At 42.4% G+C, this 20,329-nt stretch overlaps 1 protein-coding gene across 6 annotated transcripts in view; it reads right to left on the bottom strand.

Annotated features, from left to right (window-relative positions):
* Window positions 1-20,329, bottom strand: part of TCF4 (transcription factor 4) — a 375,506-nt gene that overhangs the window by 354,241 nt on the left and 936 nt on the right. For all 6 annotated transcript variants that reach the window (XM_018576263.1, XM_018576264.1, XM_018576265.1 and 3 more), the window contains exon 3: window positions 9,494-9,507. In XM_018576263.1, coding sequence (XP_018431765.1) covers window positions 9,494-9,507 — 14 coding nt within the window. The remainder of the gene's footprint in view (window positions 1-9,493; window positions 9,508-20,329) is intronic.

Below are 20,329 nucleotides of genomic sequence, written 5' to 3'. Positions count from 1 at the left end.
GATTTGTATCACAATGGGATGGTGATCGTAAATAGTCACACCTAGCCTGGTCAAGATTCAAATCAAAATCTTGACTACTGATGGCAATTTATGGTACGTGAAATGCATTGTATTGCATTTTAGAAAGGTGAAAGGGGCGTCGCTTCCATTGTTTTAGGCCAGTTTTCTCTCAATAAAAAGCCAGTAGCTGAAAGATGACACAGCAGTTCACCAACACAGCACTTCACCAGACCAGGGCTTCAAAGGAGGGGGACAGTACGAGGGCGCTTCACAAGACGAGAGGACTTGCTTGAAGACCAGGACATACAAAGGATACTGCAACGAGAAGCCATTCTTCCTAGGCCTAGTCCTGCTCATCACGGAATCTGTGGAGCCTGCAGCCTAAGCTAAGTATATTTTCAGTGTTTCCCCTCCTAGAAATCATACATGTACTAGAAGATAGTGTAGTGGGTGCATGTTATGTTTGTAGCAGCCAGTCTTGTTTATGTATTTGCTTGCTTTTCCTGTAACCAAGTGTGTATACGCAGCATTTTCGCCAAGTAAAGTACTTTTAATGCTACTGAGTCAGTTTCCTTGAAGTTTACTGCAAGAACAGACAACAAATAGAAATTAAAGTTTTGCCAAGCTTTACAGCTGGGCTCATCCTTGGGATAAGCTTGACGTCTCTGGGATTTGTAGTCCAGAGCATTACAAAGGCTTAAAAAGCGCTGTGCAAACTGTTGGGGCTATATAAATCCTGTATAATAATAATAAAAAAGAAAACTAATGCAGCTACCATGTCTAAGAATAAGTAAGCTGCAATATATTACATTTTGGAATTTGGGCTTAGAAACGCTTTAAGCAGAAGAATCAAAATGGTTAATTTTCTGCTTGATTCCTTGGTGATGGAAGTTACATCGAACATTGTAATCCTGTCTCAGCATTACTTTCTGTACCCCTGGTCAGGATCCAGCCCTTTATGGTGTTCAGAAAATGAAACATAAGAACATTCATATTCCGCCGTTGTGAAACGCATTTACAATGTAATCATGAGGGGAATAACTATTTAAACAGCAAGTGCAAAAGCAAACTTTACAACTGATAAACTGAATTACTCAGGCATAATTTGATTAGCCATTTAGCACCGCGTTTTCCCAATCCTCGTCCTGGAAAATGAGACGATTAAAACTGTATTTCTTGTGGAACAGAGTGAAAAAAAGGAAACTTTTTTAAAATTCTAAAACAAGCAATTTATCCAGAAAGTGCAATTCCAGGCAACACGTTAAATGGATCAACTGTGAATGGTATCCGGCAATCACTAAAGGCAAATAATATGATCGTGTATGGAGGACAGCTGCTCATCTACAGGCTTGTAAATATTCAAAGAACAACACCGCTTCCGGCTTCCTGATTGGCCAGAAAACCAGCTCTATGCTGCACGGAAACGGCATCCCCGCTAATCAGGAAGCCGGGCGGCAAGTCATTACAAGCCACCCGGCTTCCTTAATGGGATTTCCGGTATCGGCATTCTGAATCGGCGAGTACTGAGAAAAAAAAGCAATTGGTGCATCCCAAATACAAACAATGTCATTAGTTTATAATACATTCAGAGTCATTAAAGAGGTGTGGAAATTGGGGAAATTCTCAAGAGACAGCAGAAGTAGAAGGAGCTCCGATCCACAGACTGAATGAAGAGGGAGATCCTTGCACTGCAACTTCTCAGGTACAGCTTCCTCTCCAGCAAGGAGAACAGTGAGCAACACAGTATTGACATCACCAAATCTCACTCCAAAAAGAAGCAGCAGTACCTTATATGATCTCACACTGCAGATAAGATGGCTATGAGGCTGAAGGCATAGAAAGAGTGCTCACTCAATTCAAGGAAAATGTAGATTTATCAGGGTATTCCTTTAGGCACCATTACAGAAGAACTGCAGCCAAAACCTTTTTTTGTTAGTTTTGTATAGAGTATGGGTGCGGTGTTCCACTGAGGAGATCTCCCTTCACTTCCTCTGCAATAGCCACAACAGGAAGTGAGAGGAAATCCCTCCAAAGAAAGGGAAATCACTGGTGTCACCGGAACTAATGTCCATTTTTGAAGATTTCATATCTATTCCAGTTCTGATGGGAACCAGAAATTTGAGATCTTAGTTTACTTTCAGTGATATCGGTCACCAGGGCAAACAGAGAGGGTGAATCTCCCCAACGGGGACACAGGCGGCAAAAAAAAAACCAACGTCCAGGTGTTCTAATCCCTCTCCTTTCTATCCAAAACTATTAAAAAAAAAAAGTTTGGCTTCAGTCTCACTTTAACATTTCAAGATGTTCCCCATACAGCAAATCTTCACTGTTACAGTTCAGGTCCACTTTAACTGTTGCATTCCACTCTGGTACCAACCAATATTTGCTAAAACAGAGATTAAGCATATTCTTTAATGCACCTATAGCAACGGTATTTCCCCAGATATCTTGTCCCCCTGCTCATGCAACCAACCTACAGAACTTGGCATCAAATTATAGCCATTCCCTGCAAGAACAGTTTCATTTTTGGTGGCCTTCAAAGACACTTTCATATTACAAAACTAGGCCTAGCCAGCTAGTAATAAAAGACCCTACCTGCTTTGCCTGGTTTTAGAAAGTGTTGACAAGGTCTATATCTACAGGGCAGCATTAGGTAAGGATCTGCAATTGAATACAACAGAATCCTCTCTCTCTCTCTCTCTTTATATTTCTCCTGAAGGAGCTGATTATTGTCCCCCAAATTGGAGGCACACTTTTAATCTGCAGAGGCAATGGAATGATGTGCGCGCTGGAAAACGGAGGAGGTGCTATGCAACTGTGAAACACAATCGATGCAACGTGTTTTGTTTTATAGGATGTGTCTGTTCATGTAGAAGTTTAATGTGATGATGTTTTTAAGTCACATGTTACTTGTGCAATGAACTGAACTAACTTTTCAGTCTCCAGCAGCATCAACTTTCAAAACCACTGCCAGCCTGTCAACCTCAAAACACCTGGGTACACTACAGTATATGTCATCCAACCACAAATGTCACACCTAGCGAGGCTCATGTGAAATCAAACCACAAGAAAGAAAGCAGAGATCGAAAGATAGCTTTATTGCTGAGTAACTGCTGTGCCAGGACCAGGGGCCCTTACATAGCACTTTAATAGCAGGAAAAAAATGGTCCAAGCAGCAAAAAGCTACCTAAACTAAGCCTGCCCAAATTTGGGAAATTTGAGTGAATAATTACATTAGTAGAGGCAACGTTCAGTGCAAAATGTTTTGCCAAATCATTAGTAGATCCAGATATATAAACAGCTGAAATTATAGGCACGTCTCAAATTTTTCTGCGAAAATTGAGCTTTCCATCAACCACCGACCTTCCTGTTGGTCAATAACTCCAACCAAATATTAAGGGCCATCATGGAGGTTTAGGATTCAGGGTTGTGTTGCACAGACGCTGGTCATTTTTGCTGCCCCCACCGTGGCAAATTGTATGCCAGGCAATCAGTAGATATAAGCAGCTGAAATGATAGGCATGTCTCAATTTTGTCTGTGAGAATGCAGCTTCACCAACTCCACCCACTTCAGGCAACGTCTTAAAGGACAAATGCGACATCTTGGTAACAGAGCCGTGCTGGGGACAAATGCCGCCCAAAGCGAGCACTTCTGCCACTCCCTCTGCAACAAACTGTATGCCAAACAATCAGTAGATCCAGATATAGAAACATCTGATGTTTATAGGCAAACCTCAACTATTTCTGTTAAGTTGAGCTTCCCCAACCACCTCAGACTTCTTGCTGGTCAATAAATCCACCCAACCTATTAAATGACCAATGGGTAAGCTCAGGAACAGGGCCATGCCAGGGGCAGATGTTGCCTAAGGCGGACATTTTTGCTGCCCCACCAAAGCAAAGATGACTATCTTGGGTGGAGATAGCGCTGATAGTGTAACAGGCGCAGTGGCTAGGCAAGGAGCTCAGTATCACTGAGCCTGTGAACTACACTTAGGATGGACCGTCTCGTATGGACACTCCGGCCTCAGTGCCGGCCCCCAATCATGCCTCCATAAATGATGCCTAGAGTGGCCTGCCTCAATAGGCTTCATTGCCCTGCTTAGCAAACAGTTGAGCAGGTGCAAAACCAACTTTTTAGTTTGTACAGTATTCTCAGAACAGTTTAAACATTATGGCAGCTCCTCTATAACTGTATATGACCGAGGAATTGGCCCTGGAAACAGTTCAGCACTAATCAATAATCGATACCAAGCAATCAGAATCCATCTTTTTTTATTCCTAGGATCGATCTTCCATATTGCCATGTTACTGCCTTGTGTCCACTTGTATCTTGGCTTTGGCCATACTGTAATGGGATTAAAAAAAAGTTGTTTTGAGTGCCCCCAATTATCTAAGGCAATTCTCTTTTAAACGGCCCAATAGAACATGAAGCATTCCATTTTCACCAAAAACAAAGAAGAAAAAATCCCCAGCCTTTAGACTAATATCATTACTTTGCAAACCCTAATAAACCGTCTCAGGAAGCACGGTTCACTAGTTTCTGTCTCGGCACTTACAATAATTACTGTATTTACAGGTCAATTTATCTACTGAGTGCACAAGTACTAAACATAGGTCTACAGTATAACATACAGTGACGGGGTGAGATAATCTGGTACTGGGGCCAAAATCACCTTCCCTTGTCACACAGTGCCAATAGTGTCTAACAGTCCATGCATTCTACATAAAGCTGCTCCAACATGTTAGAGAAACTGCAGCAAAGAGAATGGTCAACTTTCCACCATACTGTAACATCTGTAAAGTCAGAAAGAGGTGTTGTGGGACTCTAATGGTGCAGTGATCACAACATGCAATTTTTTTCTAAATAAGAACTTATGTTTGGCCATTCCAACAGTGATCATCAGAGTAAAGCTGCTGGGTTCTGGCCACAATCCGTTCCAGATAGTGATCATTGTCCCTAGCAGTGATCACTACAGAAAAATAGAAGAGTGGTGGCAGATAAAGAGCAAGTGGTCTATCAAGTCTGCCCCCTCTCCATCTTTTTTTATTTCAACATTAGGGTTTTCAATTTTTGTAGAGACCTGTGTTGATCCCAAGCGTGTTTAAAGCAGAACCCAAGGATGTGCAATAACTGCTCGTTTTGGTCTAGGGGATGGATTAAAGATCCTCAATAACACATGGCTGCTATATTGCTCCCCGCAGCCTCTTCTCCCAGAGAACCGTGAAGCCATCACGTCTAATGCAGGTCTTTTCACTTGTATTAGATGTGAGAACACCGATGGGCATAACACAGCTGGAGCAGAGAGCCAGAGACATGAGCACTGACTGCTGCAGGACCAAGGAACAGGTGAGTCTATTTCCTTTCTTTTCTGGCCCCTAGAGAAAAATGAGCAGTTAATCCTTGCAGTGTAGGGTTAACTCCACTATAAGGGTTAAGTGTTCTGCTTTAAATCAACTTACAGCTTACTGATCCCACCTACAGTTGATGCCTTTTTGGCATAAAAAAGAGTCAATTTTAAGTGTATGATGACATGGTTCCGTTCCCCCGACTCGTACTTTACTACTGTCACCCTGTAGTGACATTTGGGGTTGGAGCAACCTTTCTCAACCAGGGTGCCTTCTGATTTCCTCAGGAGTGCCTTAAAATTTTCACACCATGTCATGCATGGAAGGGATTCTGGAAGGGATTCTGGTCAGAACCCAGCAGCTTTACGCTGATTATCACTGTTGCCATGGCCAAATATAAGTTATTGTTGTGAAAAAAATATGAGGTTGGAGCAGCCTCTCAACCAGGGTGTCTTCTGGTTTCCTCAGGATTGCCTCAAACCTTTTACACGTGTCATGCATTGGAGGGGCAATGCATAGTTTTTTTACATTTTAGATAGGGGTGTCTCCAATTTTAAAGGATGCTGCGACTGGTTGAAAAAGAAAAAAGGTTGACAATTGTAATACATCTGAAGCAATCCATACTGATAAGAAGGGATGCACCGATACCAATACTAGTATCGGTGCCTAAACCAAGTACCCGTACTTGCCCAAATGCTCACAATACTTATGCTGATACCGTAAATTACGCTATCAGGAAGCCGGGCAGCAAGTCATTACCGGACGCCCGGCTCCCTGATTGGCCACGAGGCAGCACGGAGCTGGCTTCCTGGCCAATCAGGAAGCCGGGTGGCTTGTAATGACTCGCCCCCCGGCTTCCTGATTGTACAGAAAGCTGGTGATGAGGGAGCATGGAGCCGGCTTCCCAGCTAATCAGGAAGCCAGGGGGCAGGTAATGAATTGCCGCCCGGCCATCTGGCTAATCAGCAAGCTCTGCGGCAGGTCATTACACGCCGCCCAGCTTCCTTAGTGGGACTTTATTGACAAGTACCGGAAAAAAAATATCGGTACTCGTACTAGATACTAAAAAAACGGTATCGCTGCATCCCCACAAATAAATCCCTTCTTTTCAATTCTTTGGGTGTTGGAACAACCGGTGGATGGAACCACAACTCTGCATACAATGCATTGCTTTATATTAAGCTGCAACAATATCAATAAAGATGACATTCTGAAGCAGATTGGTGGGCAGACAACGCATCTCAATGAAAAAAGATTGAGAAAAGCTGGGTTGGAGGCAGAAAACACAGCACATGGTTGGGGACACAGAAATACGACACACCTAAAAAGTGTTGAATGTTGAAGAGATTGACAGAGACTGCAACATTGGAACATAAGGGATGACAGGTGTCCACCGGAGAGGCAAATATAATACCACTACCCTTCCTTTAGGATTGAACCTTAAATTAAAGCTCTGTGCAGATTTCTAGCATAAGCAGTGCGACACTCACAGGTGACCTAATCAATTAGATTCCTGGGGTTGTACTGCATACCAACAGTGTTCAAGTTTACAAAGGTTCATTTGGAAGGACAAAAAAAGACTGTTCAGCAAATATAAAGGTTTTATTTAATCCTTTCCCATAAGCCCTCATGGGCAGGGTCCTCCTTACCATCTTGTGTTGAATTGTATTGTGATTGTAATGTCTTCCTTATATTGTAAAGCGCTGCACAAACTGTTGGCGCTATATAAATCCTGTATAATAATAATGATGATGAGGTTCTAAATATGGGGCAAGTATGGTCAAATGTTTACCTATTGTTGGCTATTCCCCAAAAAAATTTACAAAAACACCAAAAAGTACGAAACCTCTGAGCACTATTTTCTTCTACAAATCTCTGGAACAGACAGATGTATGCAAAATATAACGGGTGAGCACTTTGTAGCTTATTTGATTAAATAAATAAACCAAAACTGCTCAACTGGTGGCCAAGCGCTAATATCACCCTGCCAGGCAGAGTCACTATAATAAATAAGAGAGGAAAAAGCTTTATCTTGTATATATTTTTCATTTTCACCGTTTACGGATTCCTATGAGGGAGCTGCCAAGGGAACAAAACTCTAAGCCTCAATTATAACTGATACGTACTTATTACTAGGAGCTGCCGCTGCCACATTTGGCACAGTGGGTAGTGTCATTGGGTTAACTCTGTTTATCGCTAGTAAGGGTTAAAGTGTATATACATTCAAAATCGAGTGTTCAGTATGTTTTGCTGTATAGAATTTTCTTAAGAAAACAGTGTGTACCTGTCTTGTATTTGTTTATTTATTTTATTTCAAATGGGTTTAGTGACACTGGAAGCAAATCATTTGTTTTAATCTTTTGCAAAGCTTTTTATCTGGAGATCCTGCCAAGTAACATCACTTCCTGCAATGTTTTTTTTAACCTGCCAGGAGCAGCACTTCCTGTTGCAGGCTGACAGCAATACAGGCAGTCCACGGGTTACGAACAAGATAGGGACTGTAGGTTTGTTCTTAAGTTGAATTTGTATGTGAGTTGGAACAGGTACATCTTTTAAGTGTAACTCAAGCCAAAAAATGTTTTTGTTTTGGATAGCACAGGGAAGGGTTTACCCCCTGTAACGTTTGTTTTTCTGAGTGTGCCCCTGTTCAGAAGATTTCCCCTCACTTTCTGTCCCTGTGACAATTGGATTTTGAAAATTTTGGGTTGTTGTGGATACAAGGATTGGTGATAAAGCTTCAGTGGAGACACCTTTTTCCCATGATAACTCTTACAGAAGTGAATTTCCCTTCCTAGGGGTAGATTTCCTCTCACTTCCTGTTGTCTCAAGGACAGGAAATGAGAATAAATCTTTCTAATGAGGTTACAGACAACAGTAAAAACCTCACAATGACCCAGAAGAAGAGGTGGGCGCCCCTCGTCTGCACGGCTAACAAGAGCCAACTTCCTGTAATGTGCGTACAGTACTACGAACCAGACCCAAAAAGGCGGGCACTCCTCGTCAGCACAAGCGCGGTAGCATTACAACTACCTTTTCTGTACAGTAATAGCCTCCGTTTGTAAGTAGGAGTCGGATGTAAGTCGGATGTATGTAACTATAACTGTATCTATCAAGATAGGTGGCCCAATGACCAGTGACAGAGCAGACACAGCAGGCTGACATGCTAATGGCAAGGCAGTGGCTTTAGTGCTGCTGGCTTAGTGCTGCTACAGGAAGTGCTGCTACTAGCAGGATCAACAGGTACAAAAACATTACATTAGATGCACAAAAAGCCATTTTGGTTAAAGCAGAACTATGTGTAAAAATAGTATTAACCCTCGAAGTGGGGCTACCCCTGCACTAAAAGGGTAAAGGGCTCTTTGTTGTCTAGGTTCAAAAATAAAAAAGTTATGCTCACCCAGTTCTCTGAGCTGACATGCTGTTAGACCAGTCCCTTCCACTTTTACTCCCGTTCCTCTGCAGCAGTCTAAGGATCCTCAAGTCATCACGTTCTATACACAGTGTATAGGACATGAGGATGCCGAGGTACATGCCACTGCTGTAGTGGAGGAGGCAAGAGGCTGGAGGGAGCTCTGTCACAGTTGCCCAACTTGGAGGATCTGTTTAGTTACCCGAGTGACACCATTGGAGGGGTGACACTAAAATGACTGACAGTCATTTTGGTGTCACCCCGTCTAAAAAGTCGGGCACTCTGTCATGGACCGAGAGCTCAACAGTGTCAGGAGAGAGGAGGGGACCCGGCGGCATACCTCATCCCTCCGGATGAACGTCCCCTCCTCCCACTGCAGGCATCAATTAGATGGGCATGCATGACGTCACGGCGAGGTTTTACCGGGTCTCCGCTCCTTGGGACGCCCCTGGCATCGAGATCTTGCTTTTTTATTGTTACAGTAAATGTAAATCTGAACTGGGCTGTAAGGGAACGTAGGCCCTTTTCACATCAGGGTATTTCGCCACACGTTTTCTTTCTGCGCTGAAATGCATGCAAATATAAATCCCATGTATTCCTATGGGGGCCGTTCACGCAAACACGCTGGACCACGGGTAACAATATGCCCATTGTTTAAAATAGCCCATGAGCTTCTTTTGTGGTGCATATCAGCTCGTTTTGCTCTAAAGACTTTTCTGCAGCTGAGACTGCTTTTCATTGGGCAACTGAAAAGGAGCTGAAAATGAGCCTTAAAATGCTCTTACATAAGAACAGAAAACAACTGTAAAATGAGCTGAAACACAAAAAAAAAAGGCTCAAAAACACGCAAAAAAAATGTGCGAAAAAAAGTGTAGAACCGCTGTCGCCCTGGTGTGAATGGGGCCTTAGGCCTCTGCCTTTGACTTTCTTTGTAGGGATGCACCGATATATGGGACGCCGAAACATATCAGCGGAAAATGGCACTTTTGGCTTGAATAAATAAATAAAATATTTAAAAAAATAAATAAAAATAAAATGGAAAAAAAATGGAAAAAGTTAAAATAAAAAACATTTTCGGTTTCAGCTTGACATTTTTTTTTAATTTCGGTTTTGAAATTGTCATTCTCGGTGCACCTCTATTTGTTTGTCTTGTAAGAACACTTTGCTCTCTGAGTTTTGCTCGGTGACGGGTTCCCCTTAAAAACAATTGCCAAGTTCCCTGAAGCAGAAACCAGCTCCCAAAGTCATGAAGGGGTTAAGACCAGACAAAGCTCGGTTTCTGCTCCTTAACACGCTGCGTTCTGAAGCCAGGAAAGCTGCAAGCGAATCCAAGAGTCACCCCGAGCCCGTGTTTTTCTTGAGAGGGCTTCGTTGTTCCAGCTGTACTTGTTGTCTTGCTTGTATCAGATCTTTCATCAAAAGAAGATGAAAAGAAGCCCAGGGATGGCAGCGAATCACTCCTTCCCCATTGTGCTCCTATCACATCTGCTTGTCGAGGAGCCGTCTACATGTCCTTTGGCCAAGGTGGGGCTGGGAGTTCGGCAGGATCGCGTTTGATCGCGGCATGATGAGGGATATCCCAGAAAGGCCGGGGGTGCTGAAAACATGCCGGGACCCCCTTTTGCTAGGCCAAGGTTTAAGGCGGTTAACCCCTGCAGGGACACAAAGGCCACCATCAATGGGATTCTTTGACAAGCTCAGTCGTAAGCGAAGGAGTTAATGGACATTAAAGAAAAAAGCGCGATCAAGTATTGCTTGAGATCCACAGACGCGGGCTTTGTTTAATAATTCCTTATCATTTTCAGATGAGACATCTGATATGCCATTTGTCTACTTATTGGGCTGACACCACACAACATAACCAAATCTGTGCTGTACTTCATGAAACTTTGATCAAAGTTATGTACAAGTTGCACACTGGCTTCTTGAATAGTAACTATGTGTATATGTTAAGCACTGGCTTCTTGGACAGTACCTATGTATAAGTCACACACTGGCTTCTTGAATAGTAACTACGTATAAGTTACACACTGGCTTCTTGAATAGTAAATATGTATAACTTACACACTGGCTTCTTGAATAATAATTCTGTATAACTTACACACTGGCTTCTTGAATAGTAACTACGCATAAGATACACACTGGCTTCTTGAATAGTAACAACTACGTATAAGTTACACGCTGGCCTCCTGAATAGTAACTCTGTATAAGTTACACACTGGCTTCTTGAATAGTAACTACGTATAAGTTACACGCTGGCTTTCTGAATAGTAACTCTGTATAAGTTACACACTGGTTTCTTGAATAGTAACTACGTATAAGTTACACGCTGGCTTCTTGAATAGTAACTACGTATAAGCTACATGCTGGCTTCTTGAATAGTAACTATGTATAAGTTACACACTGGACCTTAGACCGCTGCAGTGGAGGGGGAGAGGGGCTCCAGGGATTGGTCAAAGAGCAAGTCAACTCGGAGGATCGGGTGAGTGTAACTTTTTTCTATTTTTGACCCGACGCCAAACCGAGTAGTTAATCCTTGCAGTGCAGTGGTAGCCCCACTGAAAGATTTAATAATATTTATACCCGGAGTTCTGCTTTAAAGCCTAATTCCAGCTAACACTTGTTAAAGGAGAACTATGGGGTCAGTGTTTTTCCCATAGTTCTCCTTAGGGTAACGGGAGGACACAAACTAGCATCCTCCCGTCGCCCTAGGCTCAGTATACGGTGAGCTACAGCTCGCGGTATACTGAGATGCCTCAGCCGGAGCGGATCTCGACCTGGACGTCGGGATCCGCCCAGCTGCGTGAGTGACAGCTGGCTCTGCCTATCTAGAGGCAGAGCCAGCTGTACCCGCCCCCTCCCCGTCCGTTCTGCCAGTCAGCGCTGGCAGATCGGAGCGGGGAGAGGGGAATCCAGCCCCTCCCCCTGTCACGGCAGAGAGCCGTGACAGGATCGAGAGGTGAGCGAACGCCGGTATGTGTTCGCTCACCTCCCGATCTACTGAGCCGACCTGTGACAGTCTCATTGTCACAGGTCGGCTAGAATTATGAGGTGAGTGGAAATGACTCATCTCATAGTTCTCCTTTAAGCAGTTACAGCAACAACAGGTTTATGCTAATTAAATGAAAGCTGACTGTTGCCAGCCCAGGGGGGCACATCAAAGTTATAGTTATGTCAAATGTTAGCTTAGTTTGCTTAAACAAGTAGAACTTGCTAGAGAACAATGGTCCCGAACCAGTTGCTTGGGAGCTACATCTGGCTTTAAGGTACTTTTTGATGTGGCTCACAAGTGCTCAGCATTCCCGCCATCACTGATGCTTCATTGCCCTCGCAGCATGACAACCAGTGGGATATCTGCCACTCTCATCCCTCTACGGACCCACCACCAACATCAGCATAACTCGTTTGGTGAGCAGAGTGGGTGCAAGTGTGGCTAACCTTTCTTTCTCTTCTCTGCATTGAAAAATCAACAGATTGGACCACTGGATGAAAGACTGCAAATAGCAAGTTTAGTAACTGGTGTATGATAAAGAGCATTTCCTGCAACACTTTGCACTCATTATCACCACCTATAGCAGTGGTGGCGAACCTTGGCACTCCAGCTGTGCCAAAACTACAAATCCCAACATGCATCTGCCTCTGGGAGTTACAGTAATACCTTGGTTTACAAGTAACTTGGTTTGAGAGCGTTTTGCAAGACAAGCAAACATTTCTGAAAAATGTTGCCTTGATATACAAGCAATTGTCTAGCAAAATTTTGTAGAAAAGCACCACCGAATAAGGCTGTAGCAGTGCGAGCGATGAGTCTGTTTAACAACAATGCAATGTCACATTGGATAGATTCCTTGTTAAGGTTTTACGAAATGAAAAATATTCCATTGAGTCAAGAGATATCAGTGATTCCGTTAGTGACAGTGAAAGTCGTCCTACACAATAATCCTCCTCTCTCTTGTCCCCCTCACACCTGCCACGAAGGTACCGGTAATTGGTTTATTTTTCTTTATATTTTATACAGTATTATATTACAGTACAGTATTGTAATCATTGTAATCATTTGTATATGAATATTTTTGTGTTGTGGAACGAATCATCTGAATTTCCATTATTTCCTATGGGGAAATTCGCTTTGATATACAAGCGCTTTGGATTACAAGCATGCTTCCGGAACGAATTATGCTCTTAAACCAAGGTATTACTGTATGTATGTGGCTGTCAGAGCCTTGCAATGCCTCATGGGACTTGTAGTTCCAAAACAGCTGGAGTGCCAAGGTTCGCCACCACTGACCTAGAGGAATGCTACACAGCCCAGTGGTTGCAAGCAATGCTCAGACTGGACCTGCATGGATCTGTGCCCCCCTGTCAGTTTGAAGGCCAAGGCCTCATACATCGGAGGTAGACAAATTAATATGGAATTTCGGAGCCGATCTGTGCAATTCAGGAACCAGCAGGATTTTTTTCTTAGGAGCCAGCTCCATTGATACTGGAGAAAACCCCAAAAGTTAGGCGCCAGCTATAAGTTTTAGGGGGCATTGGCTACCTGGCTCCTGGAATTTGTCCAGCCATGTCATACACACATAAATCCAAAAGGAGCACCCGCAGCCACAGGCATAACGAAAAGTCATAAGGACCCAGTGGATAGTCTTAACTGAAGACCATTAATGCAATAAGCTTCAACAATCCAATTCAGCTGCTCAACACACACCATGATGGGCCTTGAAGAGGCTACCTTCTCTGCACCCCTTGTGTTCAATTTCCAGACGTCCACTGACTTTCCCCCATAGCAAAACTGCAAAAGTGTGATGCGAGACAAACAAGCCAGTAGATTCACTCCCTATTAAACCGTATAACTGAACGCTGAATACACAAGCCAACACTCGAATTACACAATTTCATTCCAATCTTTAGTACTGATAATTATTATTGCCAAGCAATACTGAAGTCACAACTGAGCCATCCTTCCTCCCTCATATTCATGAATGGCAAAAGAGGTCCGGATGCATTAATATTCCTTGCAGGAATCAGCACTATGAACTCCTTTCTGGGTTTGTCCCACGATCTAACAGTGGTGCATTTGTCACTGCTTAATGGGGCAATCAGTAGCTCCACCAGAATTCTGATTTTTTTTCTTCCAGTGCCCAATGTACCAACATTTGGTTACATGACTAATAACCAGAGGCGGTCAGGGGTACTAATTTTGACAATAAAGATTAGTATGTCAGCTTTTTTTATTTATAATGATAGAATTTTGCTTAAATTATCTTACTTACAGCTGAACCCTGGGCACAAAATAAAAATATATTCCAGAAGGATACAAAGCCATCGTCATTGTGCTGTACATAGCCTGTGCAGTAAGCAGAGCTGTGGGAGGGACTCAGCAGGCCCCACCCACTACAGGCTGCCTGCAGAAAACTACAGGGGGGGTGCCGATACAAGACCAGACACCCTGCAGAAGGAGAGAGAGCAGCAGTGACCGGTCTTCATTACAGGAGGGGGCGGAGACAAGACCAGTCACCCTGCAAAAGGAGAGAGAGCAGCAGTGACCGGTCTTTATTACAGGAAGCTCCAAGTGTCACACTGGATTACTGCATAGATCTGGAAGAAATACACAAAGCTCGCCAAGATTCAAGGAACAATACACATGACAAGAATTGAGACAACATTTGCTTATCCCGCAGTCCAGCTTTAACTTTTTAGTTTTGCCTAGAGTCAGTCAGAAACAGTTAAAACCCGTGCCAGCCCTTCACTGCTGTCTGTGGAGGTAGCACCAGCTTCCCCCCTTTCCCAGCTACAATCCCCTGCTTTTCCTTTCAGAGTACATCACCCTTTTAATCCATTGGATGCTCTATCAGGGAGTCAGTGACATCATGATTTTAGTGTCAACACCCCTCAAGTTTTTTTTTCCATAGATATTGCACTGCAAGAAGAGGACCTCATGGACAAGCCCTGGCTGGGCTTAGCTTGGAATTTTCCAAAGAAGGTGAATTTTTTTTAATTAATATAATTTAAGTGTCCACTGTATTGGTCATAACATACACAGACTTACATCAATATTCCTTACAACAATTTATTTTGTATTAGTTTATGAAGCTACAAGAGGACGATGAAATTCATATCTACCCAGAGTCATTACACAGTGTCCTTCTAGCCCACAGTTTGGTCAGAAATGTTTCTCTACTTGTACAAGTCAACAGAATGCAAAAGAAGCTTGAAACAGGTTGATGCAGACATGGAGGAGGTCAAATAGATCAGAAGGAGGTCAACTGCAGGTCAAATGCACCCGTCAATAGTCATGTCAATGAATGATCTCATGAGCATCTCAATCTAATCTCAAATACAAGCACCTAAGAGCATGATGCTTTTATCCACTGACACAAGTGCTTACTCTAACCTTCAATATGTGCTTAGATCTTACTCCAGGGGTGGAAAACCTCATATGGAATTCAAGAGCCACTCTGTCTAATCCAGGAGGCAGCAGCATATTAGTTTTTGAACCAGCTCAACAACTAGAGAAAAACTGAAAAGTTAGGAGCCGTCTGTAACTTCTGAGGAGCATTGGCTACCCGGTTCCTAGGCCTAGTCTTACTCTACCCCTTTATATATGCTGGCGTTGTAGAGACTCACCCTTCAACTCTTATTCCAACCCTCTATAAAAGGCAGAATTAGCTCCCTCATTTTTATCCCAACCCTGAAGTTTCAGCCTCCATCTATGGCATCCTGGGAGCCCTCAAACCCTTGTGCTCTATTATTCCAATACAATCTTCAGCTAGAAAGTCTTAGCCTTGGACTGGTCCTCTTACACCACTCAACTGGTCAGTGAGGCCTGGTCTTACTCTAACCCTTTATATAGCTGGAGTTGGACAGACTCACCCTACCACTCTTATTCCAACCCAGTATATCAGGTGGAATTAGCTCCCTAATTCTAATCCAAACCCTGAAGTTTCAGCCTTCATATATGGCATCTTGGGAGCCCTCAAACCCTCATGCTCTACTATTTCAATACCATCTTCAGCTAGAAAGGCACAGCCTTGGACTGGTCCTCCTGCACCATCCAACTGGTCAGTGAGGCTTGGTCTTACTATAACCATTTATATATGCTGGAGTTGGACAGACTCGCCCTTCCACTCTCATTCCAACCCTCTATATAAGCTGGAATTAGCCCTCTCATTCTTATCCCAACCCTGAAGTTTCAGTCTTCATCTATGGCATCTTGGAAGCCCTCAACCCCTCGTGCTCTATTATTCCAATACCATCTTCAACTAGAAAGTCAGTGGCTTGGGCTCATCCTCCTGAACCACCCAACTGGTCATAGAGGCCGTCCTTCACTGTAACGCTCCAACAGTGATGCACAGGCCAAAGTGCTGTCCTCCTAGCCAAAGACAGTTTTAACATGAGAGCTTTCTCTAGATTCTGGGGCTCTGGTCAGTCTTTATATAAAGGTGTTCCTTGGATTCTAGGGCTCCTGTATCAATGTTGAAGAAATTTTAAACTAGAGGAAGGCAGGTGCCTTCTTCTGCACGCAAGCTGGAGATTGCCAACCTTAATTTCACTATAGGTCAACCTCAAAACAAAAAGCTACACTATGGAGGTATAGGTAATAATTACAGTACATTTGCAGCTCTGTTTTTTAAAGTATTCAGACCTGCACAGAAATGTATCTATGTGTTAATGGTATAAGCTTGCTGTGAGTCCTTTTGCTCTATGTTAGGCAAAAACAAGATTACAGGTTGCTATTTTGCCTCTATAGCTTTACCAGTCAGCTGTGTATTCAAAAAAATCACTCACCGCTACCCCATCTTAACTTTAAACATCGTCTTTTCTAAAAAAAATATTCTGAAATCCCAACGTATTGCCCAGAGACTATTATTAAAAAAATAAGACCAGATTACAAGGTTAATGTAATAAACAGCTCAGACCCTCAAACACCTTGCACCTTTTGTGAAGGGCTTTCCTGAATTTTATCCTTCTTATTGTATTCAACATCAATCATTTCTTGTTTTATATAGTCCACCATCTCTCATAGAGGGCCTAAAACAAAACCATCAACCTTAAACCGTTCACATCCCTTTATGTACAAAAAAAGGAACTGAATTCAGATTAGAACTAATAATATTGTATACAAAATACAGAACCAATGTAAAACCTGAGGTGCATATAGAGTCAAATGTCTCCCTACACTGCGAAAATGTTTCACACTGCCTATTAATTAGCTCTTCAGAGAACCCATTCATACCTATACTGTGCATTGGAAGGTATCAGTTATGTGTGGGTTTACTTACAACATAAACGTTTTTCTACACATTAGGTAAACTGATATAATCTTTTCTACAAATAGATCAATGGTACATTTAATTTAAAAATAATATTAATTTTGATCTTTACAATTTATTTTTTGTCCAATGCACATACATCTATATTTCTTTTCATCTATCTTTATTTTTTATTTATCAAGTAAAATAATATGGATCTCATCTCTCCTCCTCTATAACAACAAACATCATGCCAAGTAAGCAATATTTAAAATACTGATGTCTGTTTTATAAATTAAAGCCAATTTGCCTCCTCCTAAGTAACTGTTTGTTTTGATTTTTCAATATAAATGTGTATTATTTATTTTTGCTTTCCATTGCACCTTATATGCAGTTTCTTTTTTATCTTTCTTTATATCTATTTATCTATAGCTATCTATATGTACAGTATATATCCATCTGTATCTATGTATAGCTATCTATCTATCTATCTATCTATCTATCTATCTATCTATATCTCTATAGTCCCAGGGGTAGCAACTACACTCTGTGTGTAAGGTAAATACCCGAGTGCAAATCCCCAAAAATATCCATACAAATCCAAAGTAGGTATAAAGGTGCTCAAAGATTTTGCAGAGTGGAGATTTTTCCCTTACAAACACATTTGCACATAAACCATACATTTCATTGTACATACGTCGACTTTAGGTATTGCACTGTTTGAGAACTACAAAAGGACTATAAATAGAAGTCACGAAAGCCTAAAAATAAATAAATAAATAATGGAACGTAGAAAATGAACCTTGGCTCACTCGAACCTATACCTGTCAATATTTTTTGTAACAACTGTTTAGCATCAGATCAGATCAGTTGGTAGAAGAAAGCTAAACAAACCAACAAAACCCAAAAACAAAATAAAAAATGTCTGCGCTTTATTTGTTTATATTTTAAAATGTTCTGGTCTTTTTTTTTTTACCTAAAGAAAAATGGTTTTAAAATAGTGAGCGCTATGGTTCTCCTGGACCAAAGAACAATGCCTGCGAAGCGTGAGGAATGGCACAACAAAAGCCACGGAGTGATAGGCGCTCTCGAAGGCCTTTAGGAAATGCACCTTGAGAGTTTAGATCAACAACATGTGTATGTGTGTTTGGAGAAAAGGCGAAGGAGGAGTGGAAGGTTTTTTAGGTGAAATAATTCCTCAGCATGGCTGGATTGTTGAACACCTGCAGACATCAAACACAAACTGCTGTTTCTTTACAAGGCTGGAAAAAAAAGGCCTTTCATGTGAAAAATGTTCCCTGGGAATGTCAAGACTACAGCTCAAGTTACATTCCTCTCTGCAGAAGCCCCCCCCCCTTACGAAGATGGCCAGGAACGAGGTACAGAGGCCACCACCACGCTAGATGTGAGCAACTTGTGCCCTCCAGCTGTTACGGGACAACAAGCACTGAAAGGCACACTGAGAGTTGTAGTCCTGTGATGGCATGAGGGCCACCAGCATCTCAGCCTTGCAGGACCCACAAGCCAGCTAGTGTCGCATTTATTTCCTTCTCTTTCTAAACTGAACATCATTTTGGCTCCACGATAAGAGCCAAGGCCTTGTAGCGCTGGGAGTCCAAATTGGCTCCAGTTGTATAAGGGCTATAGATTGCAAGCTCTTTGAAAAGCAGGACCCAACGTGAGCAACGAGACCCAAGAGCGGCGGAATTTGTTGGCGCTATATGAATGAAGACAAATAATTGAACCGATACAGAGTTTCTATTTGAAGCAACGACCGGGCGCTGCACAATCTGTATCGGGGAGCTAGGCTGTAATATTTCTCAGGAAACAACAACAAAAAGGTACCCAACAGACAAGCGGCATGAAAGCAGTACATAAAGATGACATCTGCTCTCGCCTGATTTTCCCACACGTACAGCTGAAGAAGTGAGATCGCTCTCTGTACCGCATCCACTGCACCTGCCCCATAAGAAAGGGCTGAAGGATGGCTGCGTTCACCTATCAATTAACACGTGGGGAAATGACAGGCTCACAACGCCCAGGATCTTTTATTTTTTTTCGGCACACATTTCAATGCCTCGTTATCCTGCAGAGGTGGCCGACTTACGTGCGGTACTTTATAGGAACACATTACAGGGCTCGCTTTCACCTGCGTCGGTGAACGCCATTCAGCTTCTTCGTCCAAAAGGGGAATGTTTTACACCGGATTCACTGCGACACTCGAGATCGGAGCGTCGACCATCGCTACACGCAACCATAGACAGGGCCAGAAGCCATGAAAAGTCACCGACACCAGAAACCCCATACAGAGCAAATCAAAGAGGAAGACCAAAAAAAGGACAATAATATCCAATTACACCAGAAAACAAAATAGACAACTTTATTAGAAGTGAACACTGAGGTCACCCCATGATGACATTGCCTTTCCCAACAAATGACAAGCACAGAGCAACATACATAGAAGTCCACACAAAAAAACAAGTGTGTAGAGGTGTGAACACAAAATAAAAGTTATATGTTACCAAACCTGCATGATATTATAATATACAGAGTAATCAGTCAGTGATATTACTATACCAAATGACCATTGATAGGAGCAATGGAAACGTGTATGTGAGAGTGTGTACGTGTGTATGTATACATACTACACACACATGATATATATATATAATAGATAGATAGATAGAGAGAGAGATAGATAGATAGAGAGATAGATAGATATAAATGTGTATATAACAGACACTCTCACACTCAAATTCCTAAAAAAATATATCTGTATATCCCCCAAACGCCACACAGCGCCATATTGCTCAGATAAGATTCGGAGGTTGGACTGGGAACCATAATATATCTGTTTACGTGTATAGGGCATGTGCAGTGCCAGGCAGCCTAAAACATTGCAGCTGTTAAATTAGGGAAAGGGGAGGGGATGGAGGTGGGGATGCTTTCATGTGTTACATCCAAAATCTATCCACAAAAAATAGAAGGGGGTCAGAAGAAGTATTTTTGGAAACAAAGAAATGCTATATGTACGTAGCCCCCTTGCCATAAAAACAAAAAGTCTAGCGTGCCCTATAGATCGCATGCCAGCTATTTAGGTGTCTTTGGCACGGGAATTCTAACTGCGCGCGGCTTTGCCAAGATTCACTGACATAAGATCACTGACGTCTTCTTCTACTGACTGTCAATATCCGCCAAACAACAAAGAATCCAAGTGCACAACCTAAAATAACACAATAAAAAAAAAAGAAAATGCAACAGAACACAGTACCAACCAGCAAAAAAAATAAATAATAAAAAATGCAAAAGAACACAACATCAACCAGCA

This window comes from Nanorana parkeri, unplaced genomic scaffold, assembly GCF_000935625.1.
Source record: "Nanorana parkeri isolate BGI_ZX_2015 unplaced genomic scaffold, ASM93562v1 scaffold61, whole genome shotgun sequence".
Taxonomy (NCBI): Eukaryota; Metazoa; Chordata; class Amphibia; order Anura; family Dicroglossidae; genus Nanorana; species Nanorana parkeri.
Note: the sequence above shows the minus strand (reverse complement) of the source record. Positions and strands in the feature narration are given on the sequence as shown.